Raw genomic sequence first — 26600 nt, 5'->3', positions numbered from 1 at the left:
TAAAATGTTGAATTTTGTACCGCTGGGTAAGTCCCGACCCCAAAAACTCCTGCAGGGCGGCAGCTCTCGCCCCTCGTTTCATCCTCAACACCCCAGCAGAGAGCACGGAGCTCCACCTAGTGTCCTCCTCCCTCCCGGCCGCCTGGAACTCGCGTTTCCCAACAAAACCACAAAGCAATTCCAAGTGTAGCTGACAACTGAACTCCTGACACCTCCTTGACCCCCATCCCAGTCCTCCTTCCCCTCAATCCACCGTGCTGGAGCAGCTGAGCCCAGCACTCCCCCAGATCATGGCAGGTCTAAGCAGATAAAATACAAGAATGTTCTTTGGGTTTTATTCCTGAGTCCCATAAACAATTTATCTCTCAAAAACACAACCATAAACCCATGTGTCTCTCACATGGCTGCTGCTGAAGCAGCCGTGCTGCTTTGAGTAGCAATTAATTTCATTTATTAATTATTAATAATAATTTTTAATTTAAAGCAAACTATCCTTATTAAAGATGAAGGACATAAGAGTTACTTTTGGACAAAACCCAAGGCTGTCACTGTGGGTAAATTTGTATTGACCTGAGTGAGCTGTAACTTCACTCCCACATCTTTCAGCCCACATCTTCCAGCAGGTCACATTCGTGTGACCTGCACCAGTCACATCAGTTTGTGGTGGCACCAGTCACACCAGTTTGCTGTCCTGGACACTGGTGCCTGAGGTGTGGGGAGAGAACTCTCACAGCAGTGTCTCTGTCCAGTTTTGGGCTCCTCAGGACAAGAAGGATGAGGAGGTGCTGGGGAGGGTCCAGTGGAGGCTGCAGAGATGATTTGGGGTCTGGAGCATCTCTAAGATGAGGAGACACGACAAGAGCTGGGCCTGGTCAGTCTGGAGGAGGGAAGGTTGAGAAGGGACCCATAAATCCGCACAAATATCTCATCAATCCACACAAATATCTCCAAGGGGTGTCACAGGATGGTCCCAGATTCTCTTCAATGGTGCCCAGTGACAGGACGAGAAGTAATGGACATAAAGCAAAACATAACAAGTTCCACCTCAACATGAGGCAGAACTTCTTTCCGTGGAGGTGGCAGAGGCTGCCCAGGGAGGGCGTGGAGTCTCCTTCTCTGGAGACATTCCAGACCCTCCTGGGCGCGTTCCCGTGTCACCTGCTCCAAGTGACCCTGCCTCTGACTAGGTGATCTCCAGAACGCCTTTCCAACCCCAACCGTTCCGCCATTCTGTGATGGCTGCAGAGCCCCGTTTTCCGTCGCGAACCCCCCGTCATGTCGATCCGGGGGTTGTTCCCGCGGGCCGGAGCCGCTGCGCCCTCACGAACCGTCCGCGCCGCCATCGCTGCGGGATAGTCACAGCCCCCGCGAGGGCACGCGAGATCTCGCGAGACTCCGGCATCGCAACCAGCCGCGCGTGTCAACATCTCGCGAGAGCAGGAGTCACGCATTCACGCACGCACACCCCCCCGCGCGCGCGCGCGCGCCGCCGCGGGACGCTCTCTGATTGGCCCCCGTCCGACCCTCCAACCAATGGACAGGCACCTTGTGGCCCCGCCCCTTCCCTCGCGCTTTCCCCCCCGCCCCTTCTTCCTCCTCCGGCGCGGTTGGGGGGGGCGCGCGGTGCACGCCGGGACGGCAGCGCGCGCCGCGGCCGGGAGGAGGCGGAGGAGCCAAGATGGACGCCGGGTTCTTCCGCGTAAGTGCCGGGGCCCCGCCGAGGCCCTGAGGGCGGGCTGCGCTGCGGCCGCACCGCCACGGGGCGCGGGGAGGGGACAGGCCGAGCCCGCTGCGTGAGCCGCGCTGGGGCCGCGCTGCTTCGCGCGGCGGCCCGAGCAACCTCCCCCCCCTCCTCCTCCCCGCGCCCTGCGCAGGCTCCTCGCCGCGGAGAAAATGGCGGCGGCGCGGCCCGGGCGGGAGCGTGAGGGGAGCGAGGGGGCAGGGAAGGATCGGCGCTGGGAGATCCTCGCCTGAAGGATTGGCGCTGGGAGAACTCCCCTTTCCAGCGGGGAAGCTCCTTGGCCGTCCCCGGTCTCAGGGCCCGACCCACGCGGGGCCGTGTCACGGCTGCGACCCCCGAGCCCCCCGGGCTGTGGGAGGGGGGACCGGGCCGAGAGGCCGCGGGGAGCGAGCCCCGCTCTGCGCTGACCACGTTTTGCTGTGTCCGCGTTCGAAGCGACCAAACAAACCTGCCCCCGCCTTTTTTTTTTTTTTTCAAGAGAGGGATTTTTAAGGTTGTTAAGTGTATTCATGGCAAAACGAAGTTATGCCTTATTCTTAACCTTGATATCTTATTTTAATCATTGAGTTTTGTCTCTCCATTGCAGCTATGCTGCATTTTCTGCAGAGGCCATTAAACCTGCCTAGGTTTAATGCCTGCTTCTTTTCAGCTTTTTCTTCCATTGGAACGACCTTAGTTTTGGTTTTCCCTGGTAATTTTGAAAGCCAGTTTAAATTTTCAAGATTCATTCACTTGTTCTTTTCAATTTCTGCAACTAGGAGGCTTTTTAAAACACAGCACACACTTAACCCTTCCCTCCATTCAGTTTTGTGTTGAGAAAAATAATTACGAGTTAAATCTGTACTTGTTCCAGCGCAGCTGTTACAAAGTTTGCAAAGCAAGTGGTTGTAATTGACAGCACAATTACTGGGGCTGAAAACACTGAATTAGAAATCTAACGTTCTTTTAAACTGGCCTATGAAGGTGACATTTTATAAAAACAGAAGCAACGTGGCACTGAACTGGAGCTGTGAACAGTGTTCTGGCTTTAGTCTGGGTCCTGGAGGAACCAAAGTTCTTGTGAAACGACACAAGTGCAGCAGAGCAGCAGTTTGGACTCCCTGTCTCAGGAAAGCTCCTATTAATAGTTCTTTCAGTTCTTCACACGTGTGTGAAGTTTCAATGCAAACTGTTTTGTCTCTGTGTTTAAATTCCTGTAGCCCTCCAGCTCTGTCCCTTTGGTTCCCTTTGCCTCTTGCCACGTGTTAGAAACAGGGTACAAAAAACTTCCTTCCTTTCTGGGTTGTGAAAGAATTGAAAAAAAACCCCAAAAAGAACATTGAATTGCTGGGTGAACTGGCAAGTGGTGTGTTTGTTCTGAGCCCCACAGCAGACTGCAGATATTATAAAGAGTTTTAAACAGGCTTAATCCTGTTAAGTGCCTGTGCCACAGGCAGTCTTTAGGCTTCTCATGGTCTGGACTAGCAAATGGGAATGTCAGTAGTTTGTTCCCTTTCCATGTGTGATGACTTTGCAGCACGTCATGTTGCTCATTCCGGGTGGGAATTTGGTCCACTGACCAAAGTGGTTGGGGAGCTTAGAATTTTGAGGTTTTTTTCATTTGGTTCATTGACAGCTTCTATTATTGCTGGTGCTGAGCCCCTTCCTCCAGGCACAGGGAATGACATGGATTAAATTCCATGTTTTCCATCAGTCACATTGTTTTCCTGAATAAACTTCCCAGGCCGTGGGTTTGTTCTGAATCTTTAACAGCCCATCAGGGTTTGGCTGTAGCTCTGCACTTCCTCTTATTCCTGTCTGGTTCTGTTGACTTCTCTACAAGTAGGTTTTCCAGAACTGAACTTCCAGGCCTTTCCCTTCCAAATGAATTAACCTGCAGTGTCTGTCCATGCAAGTGGAATGAGTTGGTCAACTTTTAACAGAGGAGGATCAATAAAAGAATATTCTTTGTACCCTTCTGGCTCCCAGGGGGGTGGTTTGCCCCAGACAAGTCACCCAGGGGTTTCAGAGATAATCACTGTAAGCAAATAGGACATTTCTGTTCCTGGAATGAGGAAAAAGACTTTATTCCTTCTGGGAAGTTTGTGCATTCCAGCACAAACCCTTCTCCTGGCAGTTTGAGGCTCCTGTACTTTAATTTGTGAGCAGTTATGATTGAGGTGTCACTGTGGGGCTCTGCAGCTGCTCACCCCAAACCCCTCAGCAGCAGGGAAAGGCTGTTGTGCTGAACACACCTGGAAAGGCTTATTTTGCCTGAAATAATTAAAAAAAAAGGGCTTACAGGATGGTTTCACTGGTGCTGCTGTGCTCTATCCAGTGCAGATATGTGGGGAAATAATCCTTGGAGAGTGATTGAATGTCCTACAGGCTGAAACTGTTGTTTCCTGTGCTCCAGGGAACCAGTGCAGAGCAGGACAATCGCTTCAGCAACAAGCAGAAGAAGCTGTTGAAGCAGCTGAAATTTGCAGAATGCTTAGAAAAGAAGGTAAGTGGCTTGGGGTGAGGTGGGAAGTAAGACACACCAAGCAAAGAGGTTTTTCAGTGGATGAATTGGGTATCAGGTGGAACATATGGGAAGCTGAGGGATGTCTTCCCTAAAATCACCCTGGAGGATATTGGAGCATCAAAGACAGAGCAGTGCTATCCATGATCTGGTCACAGCACTAAATGCACCTTCAAAAGAAATCAGTTTTCCAGCAGATATTAACAATTTGGAATTCTGGGCGTCCTCAGATGCAGCCCCCCCCCCCCAATGCCCTTTTTTGGGGTGGTGTTTGTTGCTGTTGTTTCAGGTTTTCTGGAGCAGTGTGCTGAAGGGCACTGTGGTTGTGGGGACATTCCTGCAGTGACACAGAGCAGGGCAGCTGCAGAAACAGCTCAGGGTTCCTTGCTGAGCTGCAGAGCTTTGCCCTGTGGAATTCCCTGGGATTGTAGGGAGGGAGTGTCCCTCAGGTGGGTGGATGGGATGCTCCAGGGACAGCTGCTGTTGGGAGACCCCTGGTCATTCAGTGTTTTATTTCAGAGCACAGAGCTGGTCCTTCCTTGAGCTTCCCAAACGTGCCCAGGCAGCAGCTGATAAAGCTGCTGAGATACCTGTGGTGAGACCCAGCCAAGCTGAGAGCAGAGCTCAGCCTGGGAGGGTTTGGGTTTTGTAAATGACAAAAACTGATGCCTGGAAGAATTGCATTCCAAGGAATTCAAAGCCTTGTGTCATTCCTGCTGTTCCCCAAATGTGATAACGTGGTCATAGTTTCCGTGGATGGAGGCATGAATAAAACATCCACAAATGTTTATTTCTGTAGAGAAGTGGGCTGTGCTCCAATCTGGGGTGAGGATTTTGTAAATTAAGATATTTGGAATGGTTGAATTCTCTCCTGACGTTGAGTGCTTCATGATTTATGGGAAGTTGTTGAAGTCTGGGGGACAGGAGTCAGGGGAATGGGTGAGCTGAACTGAGATTTGCTTTATCACTGAGTAGGTTTCATTAACTTGCTGGAAACTGGATTGGATGAAGGCAGTGACCAGTACTCTCTCCTCTAGCTGGTACTTTACTAGAGTTTACTAGAAATTTGCTGTGTTTTGACTTCTCTTCCCATCTCTAGCTTCTAATTTTAGCTCTTCAGGAGATACAGGAAAATCTATATTAGGAAAAGTAAAGTCCTGGTGTCCAAAGGTGTCCTTTGATCAAACTGTAACCTCTGCTGAACAAGGGCAGAGTGGTTTGAAACAAAACTGGGCCGAGGTAATCATGTAGCAGCATAAAACTGAGTGTGTGCAGTGAAAGAATTCAAAGCACTGTGAGCTCCTGTGTTTAGTGAAGGGGCTTGTTGTGAAAATGTTGTTTCTTCTGGCTCTTTGCTGTAGGTGGACATGAGCAAAGTAAATCTGGAAGTAATCAAACCATGGATAACAAAACGAGTAACGGAAATCCTTGGGTTTGAAGATGATGTAGTAATTGAATTTATATTCAACCAGTTGGAAGTGAAGGTAACAGTTTTGTTGTGGCTATTGTTTCTAAATGTGTAACATAATTGTTATGAATTCTATTGAATCTGTGAATTTCTCAAGTACAGTTAGGAGGGGTTTTTGTTACTATGTATATTTTTGAAAGAAATTCACTGTGTAACAGCTGTAAGGCTGGAAGTTTAGTGAAGGTGCATAGTTTGCAAACTGCTCAGGTGAAAAAAAAAAAAAGAATCAAACTTACTGTTTTAATTTTGCTGTTACATGTTAAGTTACTTTGACAGCAATTTTCTAATGATGATGTGATTTATGATTTAAAAGGCCTGAACCAAAATGGAAGTTATTCCTTGCGTCTGAAGTATAGCACCATCACCTTATTAGGTCACAGCAGAGTGAGTGTCCAATGTCGCTCTGACCCAACTCCCTTGATGATGCAGTGGGTGTTTGGAGGTGAGTTGTGTAAAGTGGCCGAACCAAAACATCCAGGAAAGAGCAACTGGGCAAAGCTTTACACTGCTCTTGAAATTACTGTAAAGTAGATCAGGTTTTTTGTGTGCAGCATGAGGGGAATTCTGAAATTGGATGGTATTTTAATGGAGAGTGCTGGAGTCAGTTTAGAGGCCAGATCTGTAGATCTCTGTTAATTTTTTCCTGTTGTTAATTACTGGAGGCAATATATACAGATAGTATTTGTATTTGCTGTAGTTAATCTTCAGACTGATACAGTATGAACGTTATTGAGATCATTTAATGCAGTAAACTTCTTGTGAAGGGTATGAATAATATGAGGTGGTAATACACTCAGTTTTTCTTAATATCTGCCACTGTGCCACTGCAACCCAAGGGACAGTAAAAGATGTACAATATGAATTATTGGCAAACATTCTCATGCTGATGTACTTTACACTTAATCTTTCTTCCTAAGAGTTCAACCTTTGTGTTTTGAGAGAACAGTTGACATTTCAACTGATAAAGGTATTGCTGTTTTAAAAAAAACACCTTTAAATTTCACTTTATTCTGAAGAGATTAGTATCTGTTTCATGAATATTTAGATGCTTTTATATAGAGAGGACAAAAAGGGGAAATAAGTTTAAGTACTAAGCTAAACTAAAGCCAGGGTTGGTAATAGGAAATGTTTTCTTATCATGTGTTAGTGTAATACAATCTGAATACTCATTTTAATTCCCCTTGTACTGAGCATGATTAAAGTTTTTTAGAACTTTTTTTTAAAAAAAAAAAAAGCAATCTTTTCTTTTTTTGTGGTTGTGTACTCATTATTGCTTGTTCGTCTTTTGCAATTTAGATAAATGATATAACATTAAACTCAAGGTGGTTGAGTTGCAGTAGGGAGTCGGAAGCAAGCCAAGGGAACATCTTTCTCTACAGGGGACTTGGCGATTCCAAACCCCCCCAAGGTTCCAAGAAGAAACTGAAGACACCTGGAATCTGTACTTGCTTTGTGCTGTTGAGCTGTGCTTGTTATATGGACCTTGTTGCTTGACCAACAACCAACATTAGAATTTAAAAAGCCCACTTTAACCTTGAACCTCTTTGACCTCTTAACCCTTTGTGGCCATGACACGATGACTTTGAGGAGAACCTGTAAGGCACCTGTGTAGTGTGTGCTCCCTCAGGCAGGCAGAGTGTAGTTTTGGGAGGAAGTCAGAAAATGCATGCATGACTCTTGGCCTTTCACAGCAGGATGTGAGGGATTAGCAGGATGTCATCTCCAGTTCTTAGGCACTTAACACAGCTTCTGTCCGTTGTGCAGATATTAAGAAAGATTTCCAAGCAAACAGAGTCAAAACCATCAGGAAAAAAAAAAAATGTTTAGAGCATAGTTCTAAAATCTTGTAGCAGCACTGTAAGGGTGTGTTAAATTAAAGGCCCCCTGATTTCCTGTAGGGCAGCTACACGGTCCAAAATTACTTATGAAACCCACAAAGGATTAACAGGCCTTTCTGAATATTTATGGTAAGACACAAAAAGAAAAGAAAAAATATTAGTACAATAAACTTATATTGATGAGAAATCACTAGGGAAAGATTTAAAAAAAAAAAAAATAGTTCTTGAGTGTATATGTATTTTAGCCCCCATGGTAGTTTTAATTAAAGTTTGATATAGACTGACTGTTGTTTTTTCAGATAACCGGTTTGTCTTCCTGTCATATCTCTTTGCAGAACCCAGATTCCAAAATGATGCAAATCAACCTGACTGGTTTTTTGAATGGGAAAAATGCTAGGGAGTTCATGGGAGAACTGTGGCCACTGCTATTAAGTGCACAGGAAAACATTGCTGGTATTCCAACTGCATTTCTGGAACTGAAGAAAGAAGAAATAAAACAGCGACAGGTAGGATTTTTTTTTTTTAATGGAATTGTGGATGGGTCCTGTGAGCACTGGGCAGAATTTGATGACTGTTTCAGTAGACATTTTGAGTTCAGCAGAATTCTGCTGTCTGGGCAACATCTTCTAGTCCTGAAGCAGTTATTTGTTGGTGTTGGACATACATATTTGATAAGGTCTTTGTGCTGCCTCTGAGTTAAGTGGTGATATTTGGTTGCACAGATAGAGCAGGAGAAACTGGCTTCTATGAAGAAACAAGATGAAGACAAGGAGAAGAGAGATAAGGAAGACAAAGACAACAGAGAAAAAAGAGACAGATCCAGGAGTCCAAGAAGGTAATGAAAATGCACTGACAATGTATCAGGAATATGGTAGAACAGAGGAAGGACACGTGGCAGAGGAAAATTAATGGAACTTTGGAAATAGTCCCCTTAGCTATTGTAGCAGGCTGGCCTGACTTACTGCAGAACAGGAATTGCAAGTAAACTAAGACTGCTTTGCCATGGGTGTTGTTTGCACTGGGAGCTGTTTTTAATGGGTTATCTGTTCCAGGCTTTGTTGGTTTTGGTTTGGGGGGTTGGATTTTTGTTTGCACCTTAATTTGTGAGTTACCAGCAGAGAATGCAGTTTTCTGTGTGTGTGTTGGCTGCTGTAACCAGTGCTGAGAGTCTCCCTGGTCCAGAAGAGCTTCCAGCCCTGGCTGTCCCAGCGTTACTCAGTGGCTCTTCCCTTTGCCAGGCGCAAGTCCAGGTCTCCCTCCCCTCGGCGAAGGTCGTCGCCGGTGCGCAGGGAGCGGAAGCGGAGCCATTCCCGCTCCCCCCACCACCGGACCAAGAGCCGCAGTGCCACTCCTGCCCAGGAGAAGAAAGAGGCCACTCCTGAGCCAGAACCCTCCGTGAAACCAAAGGAGACCGTTGTTCAAGAGGCAACTTCAAACAGGTGAGTGGGAGAACTCTGGGTGTAGAACTGTGGATCACCTTTGAAAAATGAAAGTTAGCTCAATGCCTCACTGGGACTTGACTTGGGGTCATGCTTCTCCCTTGTGCCCCTGCAACAGCCAAAGAATTCATTTAATAGTCTTCACTTAGTAATCTTCTCTTAATAATCTTCGTTGAATAATCTTCATGTAATATTCTTCAGTAAGATTTATTTTCCCTGTGTAGAATTCTAAGGGCAGTGTGGCTTTGCTGCCACTCTGGTTTTATCCTGGTCATTATTTTCACTTCCTGACAGTATCACCTTATCTCCCAGCACTTAGCCTGTGTGTTACCTTTTCTCTTGGAATACTTGTATCATGTTCCAACTCTTTTTACAGTTTTGGAGCATCTTGTCAGAGGATGGGCAGGAGAATGTTTGTTGTAGGGGAATATCTGGATGCTCTCTGGGCTATGGTTTGTATGTGCTTATAAATAAAGTCTTTATTTTTAACAGTGATATCCCAAAAGCTCCTAAACCTGAACCTCCTGTACCAGAGACTAAGGAAACTTCACCAGAACGTAATTCAAAGAAGGAGAGAGAGAAGGAGAAAGAGAAGACTCGTCAAAGATCCCCAACTCGGTCCAAGTCAAGGTCAAGATCTCGATCCCGTTCTCCGTCTCATTCTCGACCCAGAAGGCGTCATAGATCACGGTCAAGGTAGGACTTCAAGTGACTGAAGGTTGAGGATGACTATTTTCTGCTGAAGGTGCCACTTATTGTTCTTGGTTAGTGATGTTTGTAGAGGTGTTGAGCTGTGGATGTTTTAGGCCGAATGAGAAAGATGCATTTGATGCGTAAACGTGTTTGGGAGTGTTTTCTTTCTATCAGTTAATGAGAAGCTGCTCACAGTGACCAACACTGACTGGAGAAGGAATTGGGCTACTTAATACTGAATATAGCATTTGATAGATAATGGGAATTGTGTAACCTTTCTTTAGGAGACAGGTTTGTTGCTGAAGATGTTGTAAAATACTTGTGTGTGAATGTACACTTTGCACCTTAACCTAACTGCTGTCTTAATATGATGCACTTGGAGAAAAGCAACTCAACACTCGGTGCCCTGAGGATAAATTTCCTCCAGTCTGTGAATTAGGTAGTTGCTTTTCATTGGAATTTCTGATCATGACAGGTCTTACTCCCCTAGAAGGCGACCGAGCCCGCGCCGACGGCCGTCCCCGCGGAGGAGGAGCCCACCCAGGCGAATGCCTCCCCCACCCAGGCACAGAAGAAGCAGGTCCCCCGTGAGGAGGTAAGATTCCTGCTTTTTGAGACAACTGGAAGTGTTAAACTTGGAAAGCTTGAAGGGAACACTAGTTGTGAGGAGGAGGTGTTAACAGAATGACCTCATTCATCTCACCTTCGTGCTGTCAGGTGTAGGATTAGAGGGACGGGAACGCTGCAGGGTCACATTTCCTGAGTGTGTGGTGGGGGAACACGACTGGAGCTGTGAAATGATTTCTTCTGACTGAGGTGGAGTTCTCATCACTGTTCTTTTTGAAAAGTGGCAGGTTCAGAACTGTTACTTCTTCAAATGGCTCTGGGTAGCTCCCAGCATAGATGGACATGACATCTCTTAAGACTTTTTTTGCTTGAGTCTTATACCTTTTTCCCCCTGCCTGGGGAAAAAAATGAGAACAAGTAACTGGATTTTAGTCTTGGAAGTTTTTTAATTGCGACTTAAATTTCCATCACATAAAATTGAAACCAAAATCAAATTTGGACTTGAATGTGTTTCTTCTTCATATTATTTTACTTAAAAAACCTTCAAGGTCTGCTCTCTGGTGTTGGAAGTTACAGTTTTGACAGCATGAGCAGTGGTTCTAGTAGCAAAGCTCTCAGTTGCCTTGCAGAGTAAATTATGTGGTTGTGGCAATGGCAAAATAGACATTTGTCTTCATGGGGAGAGAACAGATTCTTATCCTCCTCATAGGAAGAGAATTAAAGTGATGCTTCCTGTGTGCAGCAGTTGTTCTTTTTGAGGAAGGAACACTTCTTCCTTTTTGTGACAAGGTGTGACTATTTCCTGAGTTTGTCAATATGTTCATTTCACACAGTTACTGGGAGAACTGTGAACAGTATCAAACATGTATGTTGCAAGATGTACAAGAGCTCCCTTTCAGCAAATGTTTATCTCACTCAAGGTAGGGTTTCTTTTTTCCAGGTTCTCAGGAATTCTGCAGCCAAAGGTGGATTCTGCAGGTACACAATTGCAACAGAACTTGCCACAAATTTTGCCGCAGAATTCTGAGGCCCTACCTTTTAAAATTTGCAAAGTAAAGATGAAAGACTGAAACATCAGGATGGATAGATTGATTCTGAATTGTTAAGTCCTTAAGTTGTCTGAGATTTTTACCTCCTGGTATTAAGCCATTTCAGTGTACTTGCACACTAAACTCTTATACAGATCTGTCCTGAAGATCGTTAAATCACACGTGCTAACACAGAGAATTCTCTTAACCATCCAAAAGTTAGAGGGCCCAAACAAAACTAATTGTTCCCAGGGGAAAAGCTTAGTGGTAGCCTGTAGATTGACAGAAAGCCAGCGAAGGTGACACTAACAATTTTTAGCTCACTATGTAGTTTAAGAATAACTACGAAAGATTGGTTGTTATTCTCCTCTTCTACCAACCAAGTGTTGGAGGCTGCCCACCGTGTTTTGGAAGTGCTGTTGTCTGTGGCTCAATGTCTGTGCTTGCAAACAACTGCAGTTCTGTGTTCGTGCTGCAATGCCCACAGTCTGTCTGCCCGGGCTCTAACGTGGCCTTGGATTTGCAGGAGAAGACGCTCCTCGGCCTCCTTGTCCGGCAGCAGCTCTTCCTCCTCCTCCTCGCGCTCCCGGTCTCCGCCAAAGAAGCCTCCCAAAAGAACCGTGTCCAGCCCTCCTCGGAAAACCCGCCGGCTCTCCCCTTCCACCAGCCCTCCTCGGCGGAGGCACCGGCCATCGCCGCCCCCGAGCCCCCCGCCCAAACCCCGCCGGTCCCCGACGCCGCAGCAGTCGAACCGCGCCAGGAAGAGCCGCGGCTCTGTCTCGCCGAGCAGAGCTTCAGGTGAGGGGACGATGTTTGTGTTCTCCCGGCTCGACCACGTTCTGCCTTTGTGCAGTTTGCAAGGGCAGAAGAGCGTGGAAGGGTGCATTGAGTCGCAGCTGAGCGATTTGATTCTTGTCTTGTAGCACCCAAACATAAGAGTACTGAAAAAAGAGAGTCTCCCTCGCCAGCACCAAAGCCAAGGAAGGCAGAGCTGTCGGAATCAGGTAACGGCTCTCGCTTTTCAGCGCTGCTTTTGGGTGGGGTGTTTAGTCAAAAATGCACGATAGTGAAGGGCAGCGAGGTGCTGAACCCAACAGTCTGGCACTGAAAGCAAGAGTTTCCAGAAGGCTAAAGATAATCACTCACACTGCCTCATTCTAGATAAGATTTCTTGGAAAAAAGCTCACCCAAAGCGTATTCCAGCCTTAATGTTATCTTAAGATTTGGGGGGGGGAAACCCCGTGCTTGATGATCTGCTGTAGGTGACTTTGCTTCTGCCTGAATGAGGCACATTTGTGCCTTTTGGTTTAAATGTTCTGCCCATGTGTCTCCTTTCAGAAGAAGACAAAGGAGGTAAAATGGCTGCAGCAGATTCTGTCCAACAGAGGCGCCAGTACAGGAGGCAAAACCAACAGTCGTCATCTGGTATGGAGGACAGAAATTTCCTAAAACTGGACTGTAGTTTGCTTTTGCAGGAAGTAGTTAAGGTTAAGTTCAAACACCGATAAAAATTATCTACTGTGCACTCTGCAGTGCTACTGTAAATGTAATTATAGATTTGCCACTCATGGTGAGGTCCCTTTAATTGCTTCTCAGGAAGAATTAAAGTTTAAAGGTTGTTATGTATCTTTTGTTAACGGGTTTGCATCTTTAAAAGTTGCGCTTTTAAACTCTTAACATCACACACAAATATTGTGTGCTGTGGATTATTTTGTCTGTTCTTGTTGTAGGTTACTTCCTAATATTTCTAATGTTTGGGACCCTTTTATTTTCGAGATCACTAAATTCACTTGGGCCTGGTGTAGGTTTTTGTCCACTCAATAAGTGACTGCAGTTCACCTTCTAAATTACCTGGTTAATCAAATTTTCTGGGGACAGTTGGGTTGCTGCAAGTATTTTTACCCAGCTCTGATGGGTTTATTTATCACTTGACTTCAGCCCATGTTTTTCGTTGAGCCGCCTTTAGACAGCGGCTCCTTGTTTTGCGGGAGAGGAGGTCGGGGGCTGGCGTGTCAGTGACTGTGATGAGTGTAACGAGGATCACTTCCCAGAGAGTGATTCTTCTACGTTTATAGATTCTGGTTCTTCATCTTCCTCTGAAGAGGAAAGACCCAAGAGGTCCAACGTGAAGAACGGGGAGGTCGGCAGACGCCGGCGCCACTCGCACTCCCGCAGCCCCTCGCCGTCTCCACGGAAACGACAGAAGGAGTCCTCCCCTCGGTAATTCCTTCTTAACTTGAGCATAACTGACATCTTTTTTTTTTTTTCTGTTTGTTGTTTATCTGCTCTGCATCTGTCAGAGAATACATCACAGTTGAGTCACGTCCAGCTCGCCCAATCTCGTTTCAAGATTTCATTCCTCATTTGGCGAAAATGACTCTGACCTTTCTTTGAGTGTGTTGATTTTTTTGCCTCAGATACCTGGCAGATAGATTTGTTTTGTTCTGTTTTTTTTTCCTCCACTGCTCTCAGGATGCAGATGGAAAAGAGGTGGCAATCGCCAGTGATGAAAAGGTTGGTTAGAAATTCATCTGTTAAATAGGATTTACATCTAGAAAATCATTTAGACTGGCTGTCATTTATACTGTCGTGGATAAGTACTTGTTGTCCTTTGGGTTTGCACACTCAAGGTAGTAAGGTGAGGGAAATTCAGACTGATGGGTTCCTTGATGTGTTGGATCTGGGGCCATTTCACTGGGTAAAAAAAAAAAAGAGGAGCAACACCTGCTCTGTCTCCTTCCCTGCTCACTACTTGTTAATTCATATCAGCCTGTGACATTAATAACATTAGTGTTTCTGACATCTTACTGATACCTGCAAACACCTGAACACTTGTGTTCTTTGGGGTTCCTCACCCCAAATACCTGGTTGGAAGGATGGATGAGCAGTACTGGATTCCTGCTGCCACTGACTAAAACCCTCCAGGCCCATTGCAACGAGCAAATGAGATCTTGATGTTCAGGGTCCCAGATAACTGGAGTTTTCAAAAGTCTCATTCCTCAGTTCATTAGATATTTGAAACCACTACTAGTAGACTAGAAGTGAACACCTCCTTTATTTTCTTTTGTGTAGGCACTATTGTCAGCACTTTATTTATGATATTGTTTTCTCTGTGTTGATCTGGGAATACAGGAAGGTGCAGGAAGCTGGGTGTTTGATGGGTTTATTAATTTGTTGTAATGACCCTTGAGCAAGCTGTAATTAAGCCCCAGCTAGAAGATCCTCACAGCATACATCATGATGTAAGAGATAAGTAGGACAACTACCATTCTGATGATGGATCTTGTCAAACAATTCTGTGTAAAGCAGGTTGCAATTCAAAGGGTTTGATCTGTTTTGCAACATGCTGAATTCTCCAACTGCCTATTGCATAAATGTATGTTTAATTAGGACAATTAGCAGCTTTGAAGGCTGGGGTTTTTTTGGAATCATAAAAGAACATTGTATTTTGAATCTCAGTTTATGTAGATGAGCTGCTTTGCTTTATAATTGCTTTCATTTTTCCCTTATCCAGTCATTTTATCTTAATTGCTTTTTTTAAAAAGAACATTTTACCAATATTCCCCTCCTTTAAAATTCTAGGCCAGTATGTGTTGCATTAAAATTTCCCCTCCCAGAAGTCTGTTGTAAACCTGGCGTAGCAGAAAATGGCTCATTTCATGAATAATTTTAATCCAGATAGCTGCAGTTTAGCAACAACTCTGATTCTTTTTTTTTTTTTCTCTCTGCATTTCAAGAAAAAACGATTTTGGATTTCAGATCCGTAGCTAAAAGCTGTTTTCGGGGGTGCAGTTTCACACTGTGGAGAAAAGTAACTCGACACTTTATCCATCAGTTATTCCAAACATTTGGAATATCTTTGGCCACATCTTTGGCCACAAGATGGTGATGCATCAGGTCGTGCAGAGTGTGGAATTGTCCCTGGGGGACTCAGAGTCACAGCAGAACATGTGTTGTCTCACACTCTTTACAAAGACTTCAGTCTGTTTTTCCCCCGTGGTTCCAGGAGGGTTTCATTTCAAACCGTGCGAACGAGGCGCTTTTGTGTAGCGAAAGCAGGGCAGAGAAGAATCTTTTGGAGGTTTTCTGGAGGTTTGCTGGAGGTTTGCTGAGCAGTGCCTTTCTCTCTGCAGCAGGAGGAGGAGGAGTCCCTCTCCACCCCCGGCGCGGCGGCGGCGCTCGCCCTCCCCGGCCCCCCCTCCCCGGCGCCGGCGCTCCCCATCCCTGCCCCGGCGAAGGTAGGGCCCTTCTCAGGGAGGGACTCTGGGTTTGTTCCCTTCCCTCTGGGACATGGGAAAAGAAATGCCCTCTCACCAGTTCCTTGGCTCCCAGCTTGCTGGGGAGAGATTGTGGGTGGTGGGTGCGTGGCCTGGATGGCACTGGATGCCTGGAGCAAATCCGGAATCGCGGATCGTGGAGTGGTTTGGGTTGGGAGGGACCTTAAAGCTCATTCAGTTCCATCCTCTGCCATGAGCAGGGACACCTTCCACTATTCCAGGTTGCTCCAAGCCCTGTCCAACCTGGCCTTGAACACTTCCAGGGATGGGGCAGCCACAGCTTCTCTGGGCAACGAGTTTTAAAGGATTTTAGTGTGAATTTTTAGAAGCCTTAAAAGAGTTTCCTTTTAAATTTTTAGAACTTCTAAAGGGTTGTAGTTGAAATTTTTAGAAGTCTTGAAGGAGTTTCCTTTTAAATTTTTAGAACTTTTAAAGGATTTTAGTTAAAATTTTTAGAAGTCTTGAAGGAGTTTCCTTTTAAATTTTTAGAACTTCTAAAGGGTTGTAGTTGAAATTTTTAGAAGTCTTGAAGGAGTTGCCTTTTAAATTTTTAGAACTTTTAAAGGATTTTAGTTTGAATTTTTAGAGGTCTTGAAGGAGTTTCCTTTTCGATTTTTAGAACTTTTAAAGGATCTTAGTTTGAGTTTTTAGAGGTCTTGAAGGAGTTTCCTTTTAAATTTTTAGAACTTTTAAGGGGTTGTAGTAGAAGTTTTAAAGGATTTTAGAAGAATTCCGTTTCCCCTCCTGGGGTGAATTGCAGGACTGGATTCCCAGGCCTGGATGGCCCCTGACTGTCGGTTCTCTCCGCAGGTCTCCATCCCCGCCCCCTCGCAGGCGCTCCCCCTCTCCCCGGAGATACTCCCCCCCTATCCAGAGGCGATATTCTCCATCCCCACCTCCCAAGAGAAGAACAGCTTCCCCTCCTCCCCCTCCCAAACGAAGGGCGTCCCCTTCCCCGCAGTCGAAGCGCAGAGTCTCCCACTCGCCACCGCCGCCGAAGCAGAGGAGCTCCCCGCCCGCCAAGCGCCGTTCCCCTTCCGTGTCCTCCAAGCACAGGAAGGGGTCTCCTCCCAGCAGGTCCAACCGGGAAACACGTTCCCCGCCGCAAAACAAAAGGCATTCGCCCTCGCCACGGCCTCGAGCTTCCCACCCCTCTGCCAGCCCACCGCCGCCGCGGAGGGGAGCGTCGGCGTCGCCCCAGAGGAGACAGTCCCCATCTCCCAGCTCCAGACCCATCCGCAGGGTGTCCAGGACGCCTGAACCCAAGAAGACAAAGTAAAACAATCCGTCTTTGCTGCTTGGGGTTTCACGAGGGGTTTTTGTTTTGTCGTGATGCAGCGGGAGTAGCCAGGGGGTGACGGAATCTCATATTGGTTTGGCCTGGAGGGGACCTTAAAGATCATTCAGCTCTGCCCCCATGCATGGTCCACTAGCCCAGGTTGCTCCAAGCCCTGTCCAACCTGGCCTTGGACACTTCCAGGGATGGGGCAGCCACAGCTTCCCTGGGCAACCTGTGCCAGGGCCTCCCCACCCTCTGAGTAAAGAATTTCTTCCCAGTATCCAATCTAAGCCTGCCCTCTGTCAGTTTAAAACCATTCCCTCCATCCTGTCACTGCTTGCCTGCATAAAAAGTCCCTCTCCCTTTTTCTTATAAGCCTCCTTGAGGCACTGGAATGAGCCTTCTCTTCTAATTGCTGGCTTTAAAGATCAATGAACTTTATCTTTAAACCTAACTGTGGAAGGGAACCAACACTTCTCACTAGCTCATAAATAATTTTGCAGGTGGTCATCTGAGAGAAACTACTAAAATTCAAAATCTTTTTGTGCTTAGTGTGATGCTGTTCTTATGAGCAGATAGTCAAAAATATGGTGCTGGCTTATGGTTTTGGGAAGAAGATGTAGCTGAGTGGAAAGCCTTGCACTCTTCTTTGGGTGATCCAATAGCATTGCTGTTCTCTTGACTGTTAATGAATTGGTGATATTAGGAAGGGAGCAATCACTCCTGAGCAGCAGCAGGATTGTTTAACAGGCTCTCAGGCTGCATTATCCTCCTGCATCACAGACCCACAGTGCTATTGGATTGTTTGGCCTTTTGTAACGTGCCAGCAAAGCAATTAATCATCTTCTAAGCGACAGCTTGACCAAGTTATAAGCACCCCACTAATTTGGCTCTTTGGTTAGTTTTTACTTGTGTCTCATCCCTGACTGTGACTCTTCTGTTTTTCAGGGCTTCCACCCCCAGCCCCCGGCGCGTGTCCTCGTCTCGCTCGGCCTCGGGGTCACCCGAGCCAGCACCCAAAAAGCACCAAGGACCTGCATCTCCTGCTCGCTCTCGTTCTCCCTCTGCCAACTGGTCACCTGCAAAAAAGGCCAAAAGCCCAACTCAGAGCCCCTCACCTGCCAGGGTATTTGTTTGCTCATAAAGCCATGCTGGGTCATAGGGCAAGTTGTGTTCCTGAAGGCTGAGCTTGCTGAGCAGCTCTGAGGTTGTTCACACGGGGGGGAGAAGAAAGATCCTTGGGGTGTTTTTCATAGTTAAAAACAATTTGCAACATAAATTTTTCAAACTTAACATCTCAGAGTGTGAATATGAGTGCTATTTATATAGAAATTCTGGAAGAAATGTCCCATTTTATGAGTCTGCATGAGTTTTGTGATGTCAGGTGGAGTGGGCTTATTTGTGCTTAGTAGTCTTGCATGCAAACTTTAGGCTATTCCTAGCAGGAAGAGAACAGATTGTTTGGCATCCTTACCTCAGGTGTTTCCCAGGGACACTTCCACTCTTTGCCAGAGAATTTGGAAGCCTTAGGGATGAGTTGTAATATGTTGCATTGTTCGTTACAGAATTCAGATCAAGAAGGGGGCGGCAAGAAGAAGAAGAAAAAGAAGGATAAGAAGCATAAAAAGGATAAAAAGCACAAGAAGCACAAAAAACACAAGAAGGAGAAGGCGGCCGCGGCCGCAGCAGCTGCTGCTGTGGCTGCAGCAGACACCACCTCAACACAGGAAGACCAGGAAGCAGAGACAGAACCCAAAAAGGTAGGAATTTGGTACCTGAGCTGTGCTTTGTAAGGGTCCAGTGTAAGAAGGCAGGTGGGGGTGGACTTGCACTGCACTCCTGGGGACTGACACTGGTGATTCCAGAGGGAGCCCTTGGTGTGTCGCGGGTTTCCCTTCGGGATTTGTGGTGTTGGGAGGGCTCGGCCTGGCTCGGTTTGGGTGTTTGAATCAGGGCTTTGTCTTTGTTTGAAGGAGACAGAAAGTGAACCTGAAGACAACCTGGATGACCTAGAGAAGCACCTGCGAGAGAAGGCCCTGAGGTCCATGAGGAAGGCGCAAGTATCCCCCCCATCCTAGGCCCGGCCCTTTGATATAATGTACATTTTATTTGGTTTGTACTCAGAATTCAATTTCAAATTGCTAAATGTGTTTGAGCTTTAGAATATAACATTTGTTGTAATAATTGCTAGGTTGAGGTTCACCATGTACAAAAGGGCATGGATTTACATTACAAAAGGTGTCCACAGTGTACTAGTGACATTCTTTCATTGACAGCATAATTTCATTTAGAGTGAGACTTCTTAGAAGCAGTAGGAATTTTGTTTTGAAGGTTTGAAACATGACCATCAATTCCCTTGTTTCTTTGAACTCCAACAAAGCCTCGAGCATAATTTGTGAGGGTCTCATTTGACTTCTTTTGTATCCACTTACATGATGCTACTAACCTTTGTGGTTTGTAAGCTTGCCCAGGAGTAAAACCACTGCAGAATTCCAAGGAAGTACATCTATATTTTAATGCTTTCTACTGTTGCCTGTATAGTCTCCATTAAAGCCAATCAAGAATAGCAATTTAGAATGGTACATAAATGAAAGCATGTTGTTTACCAGGACACTGTGGGTTTATATTGATGTTAACATGTTGATTTGGAACACTGGAATTTCATTTGTATTTTTATGTTCTTTTTTTAAAGGGCAGTTTCCATGATCAGCAGTCCCAGAAAAAAACAAACAAAAAAAAAATATAATTCCTTCAGTTCCATAAATTTTATTTGTGAGCTGTCGTTGCCCCAATTCATAAATCTTGTCTCGTTACGGTTCTTCGGAATGGTCAGAGCAACTTTCAGAGATGTGGTCTTTGAAAGTTTGAGGAACCTGAACTTTGGATATTGTCATGTTTTCACTGTTCTTTGTTTTTGTTTTTTTAACTAAAGCTATATAAAGCTTGTGGATTAAACAAAATAAATTTCTAAATTTAAACAGATGTTGGCTATTTTTATATGGGCATTTACATTTGCTAATCAGCTTTCTTTTGTACGAGGTTCATGAATACTCAGAGATGAAAAAGTATTTGATCCAGTATGCTGGCTCTGGAAAAATTGGGGCTTTTAACTGTCCTGAGGGAGCAGGAAGAGCCCTTTAATTAGTGATGCTCCTGTTGTGTTCTTGCAAAGCAAGAGTCAAACAGCCTTATCTGGTCAGCACTGATAGGATGGGGAAGCTTTAAGCAAACAAACGTGTGCTGTGGAAATGGCTTGTCTCAGAGCAAGTAAAATGTTTCAAGGTCCTGCAAAAAATGAACAGCAGGTTTAATTAACTTAGTGAAGGAGTTGTAGTTGTGTGAGGAATCTGTGGAATCCTGGGGGCTCACTGCCTTTCCATAATCATGGAATCACAGCGTGGTTTGGGTTGGAAGGGACCTTAAATGTTACCCAGTTCCAACCCCCATATCATCATACTGGAAACTTGCTGGATTACTGCTGTTGAATTCTTTTAGAAACTCAAGCTGTGCTTCTGAAATCAAATCAGTTCTGAAGTCTGGGGTTCCTCTGGAAGGAGGAATGGAACATACTTTTGAATTTTTTTTTGTCCTGCATCTGAAGTAGATGTGATGTGTACAATGAAGTGTAGATATTTGATGAGTCTTTTTACTTGCCATGGTGTAGGGTTTTGAACTAAAGCAGGGCTGCTGTAGATCTTGGGTGGAAGGGGATATTTCAAAGTAGCTCCTGCACTTCCTTATGTGCTGCATCTTTGTTTCTTAGCATAAGTATCATTGTATCCTCAAGTGCTTGTAAACCTACTTCAGCAGCTTGAATGTTGAGTATCATCTGTTATTAAAATGTGTATAATAAATTCCAAGAAGCTTCTGGACAAAGACATTTTTAAAAGTACATTTGAGTGGATTTGGTGCTTATGAAGCCACAGACCCTGGATATGGGACGTGCTGATCCCGGGCTCCTTCAGTTGGATTTTCCCTGGGATGCTCCTGGGCAGCACAAATGACTGGGAGGCTGCAGAGCCCTGGGCTGTGCAGCTCCCAAGGGTTAATGCCTCCTCCTTTATCATCCCAGTCTTGCTTCCACATGGGTTTGGTGACCTCCCAGTGCCTTTTAATCTTAGCACTAATAGAAGTTCTTTAAATACGTTCAGTACCTGAGTCACTGCTTATCTTCCCTCACACCTATTTCCATCTCCTGCCTCCAGGACTCTGATAAAGGGCCTCACTGCTGGTTTTGGATGTTCCCCCACCTCTCTCCTTTGGAGCTTCTATTGTTGGTGCTCCCTCCTCTTATTTCATCTATCCATAAAGAACGGTTTAGGTTTAAAAAGGGCAATTAAATGTGCTCTTTAAGAGGAGTGTAACTTCTAAGTTGTGTTTAGCTGAATATTTTAATTCCTTCCTACTTAACCCATTCAAGTACTAACGTTGTATTTAAATACCAGTCAAGGGATAAAACAGCCTTCTCCTGTCCTCTCCTGAGCTCTCACTGTTCTTGCTGCTCTCAGGGCTGTTGCTTAGATGTTTTTTAGCACAGAATCTCTTCTGGGCTGATTTCCATTTGTGTCTGTACAGCAAAGCTTTGTCCTGGGAAGCTGTTGACTGACATCACCGAATTCACTCCTGATCCCCTGATTGAGATCCCATCATCCAAACCCAAACTTGTCTGATCCCTTCACCCCTCCAGCTTCTTGGTTAACCTCTTCTCTCTGCTTTTCATCCTTTTATTTGTAGCTGCTGTAGTTCAGACAGTGACTGTGCAGGTGCCTGGTGCGACGGGGTGGAAGCTGCGTGGATCTCACTTGCTCTTTCTGTGGTGGATCTGCTAGTGCTGAACGTTGGGGTTTTGACCCAGGCCACCTTCCTGAAGTGACAGGTACAGGGTTTAGAGAAGGGACTTGCTGCAGTAATTATATCTAACTGCACAAAAAAGCCCCACTCAAGTTTAGTTGGCTTAAATAATTTAACTGAAAATGGGACTGCTGGAGCGAGGCTGGAGTGAGTCATGGACAGGCCAGTCTCTGTAGCTCACACAAAAGAAAGATGTATTTGTTGTGTCAACAGGTGGGACAATGGCAGGTGTGTGCGAGTGTGTGTGCAAGGGTTCAAAGTTTATAGAAACTCGGTGCTGGATTATTAAATTTTTCCGCTTGTGTGACTTTGGCAGTTTGCCTGGGAGTCCTGTGTGGAGCTCTCTGAGCTCCACCGTTGGGTTTACATTGAAACTAAGCAGTGAATTGCCTCAGGACACAGAACTGTTCTGCTGCTGCTCTGGACAGGGCCTCATGCTCCCTGCTGTGATCCCAGAGATAAATGCCAGCACTGAGGCAGAGTCCTGTGCTCGGAGCCAGCACTAAACCTGGCTCACCAGAGCTCCCTCATGCTCAGCCCACATTTGTGTCTGACACAAATGAGGCTCCCAAGCTGATGTCTGGGCAGGGAGGGCTGGAGGGAGGGCCCTGGGCTGGGAGGAGCAGCTCAAACATCCCCGTGCAGTTTTGCACTCTGACTTCATTCCTCAAGCAGCAAACCTCCCAATAGGTGAGTTTTGGTATAAAAAGCAGCTCTTGGAGGAGCAGCTTTCAGCAGGGCAGGGAGCTGTGTTTTGATTGAGTTTCGTTTCAGCTGCCGTGTGTGGTAACTTATGATTTAGCACAGGATCATCCCATAAACCCTTGAATTGTCTGTCTAAAGTCCATTGTTGGTGTCACCAATGAATCCAGCAAACAGTCACTGTCCTGACAGTTCCAGTGGAATTCTGTTTCTCTGGATCAGGCCTTACTCATTCCAATAAATTACCTGGGTATTTCTTCAAGGATAACAAAAAGATTATTAAAGCTGAGCACAATGGAACAGAACAGAACAGACTTTAATCAACAGTTTGACTTTTGAACGGGTGTTGTGTGGATCCTGCCTGTCTGCCAGGGAGGGAAGATCCTCTGGAATTCTTCCTTAGCTGGGAGTGTCAGATTTTGCAATGGGACCTGGCCAACTCCCGGGGCAGGTGAGTCAGTGTTTGACACCCCAGTCTGGGTGAAGCTGGATTAGAGGGCAGGTGACTCACAGGGATGGCAGCCACGCTGTGCCATCCGTGCCCCTTTGTGCCACAGGTTTGGCTGATCCCAAAAATCAGCACTGCAGGATGTTGGCTCCCAAACCAGGGCTAGGGTTGGTGCTGGAAGCACAGCTCCCTCAGGTCAGGGTTGCCAGAGGTGGGGAGATGACTGAGCCTTCAGTGCAAGGTGTTTTCATCATCAAATAACTACCTGTAGATTTCCTAATGTGGCAGATTCTGTAAGAACAGTGGGTTTGCTCCTTTGGGATCAATCCCTTGGGAATTGTGTAGTGAACACCTGCCAGAGCCAGTGGGGCAGGACTTGACCTTCGGGCCACGAGCCAGGACTGGGGGAGGCCGCCCAGCCCAGGACGGGGGGTCAGGAATCATTTTTAACTCCCCCATCTGTTTCCTCAGCCAGGCTGGGCTGTGTGTGGTGGGATGTGGGGTCTGGAGCCTCCTTCCCCCCACACAAAGGCAGGATGTGGCCGCCCCACGGGTCCCCAGCGCTCACGGCATCAGTGTGGCCTTGGATGGAGCCGGAGCTGCGTGTCCTGAGCAACGGCCACGGCTGGAGAAGGGACAGGAGACGGGAGCAGGGGCTGCGGCACCGACAGCGATACCGACGCCTGACACAGCCCCCCGGAGCCAGCTCTGCTGCTGCAGTAAGGTAATAAGTCCAGGGAGCAGCAGGTGCTCATGGAGAAATGGAGAAGGACGTTGTCCACCAGATACTGGAGAGCTCAGGTTGCTCTTTGCAGCTGCGGGAGAGGAGCGGGGCTGGTCCCTGTGTGAGCCACGGCCGCTGCTCGGGGCAGGGTGGGCTCTGAACGCTCGGTGTGGGAAGCTGGGGATCCTTCTGTCTCACTTAAAAGAAAACACGGAAAACGGCTGTCTTGGGAAAGCAGCTCTGGGGGGAAGGGAATTGCTGGTTCCTCCACACAAAGGCTTTGTGTTCGGTGCAGGGGCAGAGCTGCAGCTTGTGTAAATTGTTGTGGCTGTGCTGAAAGGAGCGGAGCTCTGCTGCCGACTCAGCTCGGGGATGGCCCCTGGAGAGAAGGGTCAGCCCGTGGGGCCGGACTCTCCAAGCACGTGCATCACTTATCTGCTCAGCCAGAGCTTCCTTTTGGGATTTCTCCCCACCCTTGACCTGTGCCGAGGCCGTGCCCTGCTCCAGGTTGTCCCCAAGCTCACAAACCTCGGCTGCCTCTGTGGTGCCCCTGCCCTGACCCAGCACGTGTGGGAATGTCCATGATGGGACAACCTGGGCCTGGGCTCCGGGTGCTGCCTGGGAAGCTCATGGAAGGGTATTTGCCCGGGAAGGGGATGGTTGTAATCCCTCACTCAGGTTTATAAAGAATTGCCTACAAACTTCACATGAAACCGAAGCCAGCAGAACGTTGGTGAGAAATGCTGATCCCTTTTATGAATAACCCCCACATGCTTCCCCTTTCCAGGAGGGAGGAAGCTCCCATTAAAAATTGATAGTCTCCCTGTCAGCTGGATTTTAATTCAGCAAGTGGATTTGACTACTGATGTGAAAAAACTACCTTTGTCACCGTGCTGATATTTTTTTAATGAGACAGAAATGGTTTGGCGCCTTTCCAGCTTATTAAAATCTCTGTGAGTCCACAGGCACTGGCACAAGGGGATGAGAAGGGAAAATTACATTGAGTGCATGATTGGCAAAACAAAATCAAGCATTTTTTTTATTTATTTATTTTTAATCTGTTACAAGCCTGTGAAGGAATCCTTCTATTATTTATGGGGGAGGATAAAGGGAGCCGTCCCTGTGGCTGCAGGAGGAGGCAGACTCTGCTTTCAGTTCAACTCTTCTTTCCAGACAAGGAAGGTGAACACCTCACTGTTACCCAGGGCAGAGAGAAGTGAAGGTAGTTGTGTGAAAATGGAGTAATTCACATGTTTTGTGGGAGAACAGGGCATTACCAGGAGAGGAGGATCTCCACAGGGACAGGGCTGGTGTCAGCGGTCTGTGGGTTCCCTGGGTTACCGCAGGGTAAATCTCTCTGCTGAAAAAAAGCCTTCCAGCCTCCCCAGGGGATGAGACTGTTTCAGCCCTGCATCCCAGCAGTTAAGTCACCCCAGGGTCTCCATCCTGCACTGGATCAGCTGAGGGAGCTGCTCTCCAGTGACAAGGCTTTGCTACATCCTCACCCGAAGGGCAGCGTGTGCAGAGCACCTCGTCCCAAGGTCGGCCGTGTTGCCAGTGGGGATTTGGCCCTTCTCCAGCTGCTGCTTCCTTCCTCCCTGCCCTCAGCCCAGCACAGCAGCGTGGAGACACTGCAGCAAATGTTAATCTAATTTCCTGCTCGGTGTCCTTTCTGGGTGATTTTTGCTGGGGGAGGAGGAGGATGAGCTGGGTCTGGTGACACTGCTGTGTAAAACCGGGCAGCTCATGGGACCAGCCCCCTCCTGCCTCAGTGTCCCCAGCATTCCCCGGTGATGTCATGAAGATTCCTGTTGATAAAATGCTTGATGAAACTCATGTGATTCACATTGTGTTCTTTTGGCAGTTCAGGAGGAGAGTTTTGCTGCAGAGAGGCTGAGGAGCAGGAACCTGCCAGTACCACTGGGCTGTGCCAGGGATACCCCAGGGCTCTGGGATGAGTTTCCTCCTGTAAAGCTTTTCCTAATGTTCCTCGAGGCACCCAATGCTGGGTCTCCCATGGGCAGATCCCAAAACTGGATGAAGTTCTGACTTGGGGAGGGAAACAGAGGAGAGAAATGAATCTTTGCAGCTGGAGGGGTAAGAGCAAGTGGCAGAAGAAATGCCCTCCTGGCCAGGCCATTCACCCCAAAAAAGTGTGGGACAGGCCATGCCCAGGTCCTTTGCAGCTCCCTTTGCCCCACTCGGCCTGGCTTTGGCACCAGCTCTGCTGGGACCTTCCCCAGGTCCCTGAATGTCACTGTTGTGAGCCCTGCAGGTGCCCAGCTCTGACAGGGAAGGGGCCCCAGCTCCCTGGATTTTTGGGTAAAGCCAAAACAGTGCTGCAGGTTGAAATTCCCAGGATGAGCCAAGGATGCCCAGTCCTGCATCCTCTGAGCCCCACACTCCCACCTGCCCTGAAGGTGAACATCTGCTCTCCAGGTTATAAAAGCTCCACTTTCCCCTGTTGTAACCCCTGGATGGAGCCAAACCTCACACAGGTTTGCTGTGCCAGAAACAAGGACTTGTCCTGCTGGGCTGAAGTTGTGCAGGTTGAATCTCCCCCTGGATCATGCCCATGGATGCAGAGCCTGGCGGATTCCGAGGTGCCAGGTGGGTGAGCAGCACGATGCCAAGGCAGATGGTGGGCACAGGGCTGCAGGGACCTTCCTGAACAAAGCAGGGGGGTTTGCCAGGATCCTCTGGGAGCCCCTGGGATGAGTCCCCTGAAACCAGCCCGTTGTTCCTGGGCACATCCTCCTGGGAGAAGGGGGGTGTGGAGAAGGGGATTTCTACCTGCTGCTAAGAGAGGATTTGGGTTTATCCTCTGGAGCTGCACATCCCGCTATTAATGAGCAGCCACGGTATCATTTGAATTTAAATGACATCACAGATGCAGCTCTGCTAATTGCTCATTTGCTTATCCAGGGTAAGTGGTAAATCAGTAAAGGAAACCTGAATCACAGAAAGCTCTTGTGCAGCTCATTAGGATGGGTCTAGGAAAGAGTGTTAACCCCTTCCATGGCAATGCCTCCCTGCTCCATG

The 26600-nt window shown here is 47.0% G+C and overlaps 1 protein-coding gene across 17 annotated transcripts; it reads left to right on the top strand.

Moving 5' to 3' along the window:
* The first annotated feature begins 1610 nt into the window (after positions 1 to 1610).
* On the top strand, positions 1611 to 19815 carry SRRM1 (serine and arginine repetitive matrix 1). 17 transcript variants are annotated; one of them, XM_032709874.1, is made up of 19 exons: positions 1616 to 1699; positions 4137 to 4226; positions 5606 to 5728; positions 7886 to 8056; positions 8273 to 8385; positions 8789 to 8989; positions 9482 to 9685; positions 10158 to 10277; positions 11804 to 12075; positions 12201 to 12281; positions 12616 to 12702; positions 13353 to 13497; positions 13750 to 13791; positions 15411 to 15515; positions 16365 to 16829; positions 17782 to 17959; positions 18399 to 18593; positions 18807 to 18931; positions 19526 to 19815. In XM_032709874.1, exons 1-18 carry the CDS (start codon positions 1679 to 1681, stop codon positions 18909 to 18911), a joined length of 2718 nt encoding a protein of 905 aa, XP_032565765.1. In that variant the 5' UTR covers positions 1616 to 1678; the 3' UTR covers positions 18912 to 18931; positions 19526 to 19815. The 17 variants fall into 17 exon arrangements, with proteins under 17 accessions (XP_032565776.1, XP_032565765.1, XP_032565764.1 ...); XM_032709873.1 differs by having other exon boundaries at positions 18807 to 18945; XM_032709886.1 differs by adding an exon at positions 6026 to 7307 and having other exon boundaries at positions 1648 to 1699; positions 18807 to 19815.
* The last annotated feature ends 6785 nt before the right edge of the window (positions 19816 to 26600 follow it).

The sequence above is a fragment of the Chiroxiphia lanceolata genome, chromosome 24 (assembly GCF_009829145.1).
Source record: "Chiroxiphia lanceolata isolate bChiLan1 chromosome 24, bChiLan1.pri, whole genome shotgun sequence".
Classification (NCBI taxonomy): Eukaryota; Metazoa; Chordata; class Aves; order Passeriformes; family Pipridae; genus Chiroxiphia; species Chiroxiphia lanceolata.
The sequence above is the reverse complement of the archived record's forward strand: the minus strand, read 5'-3'. Positions and strand labels throughout refer to the sequence as shown.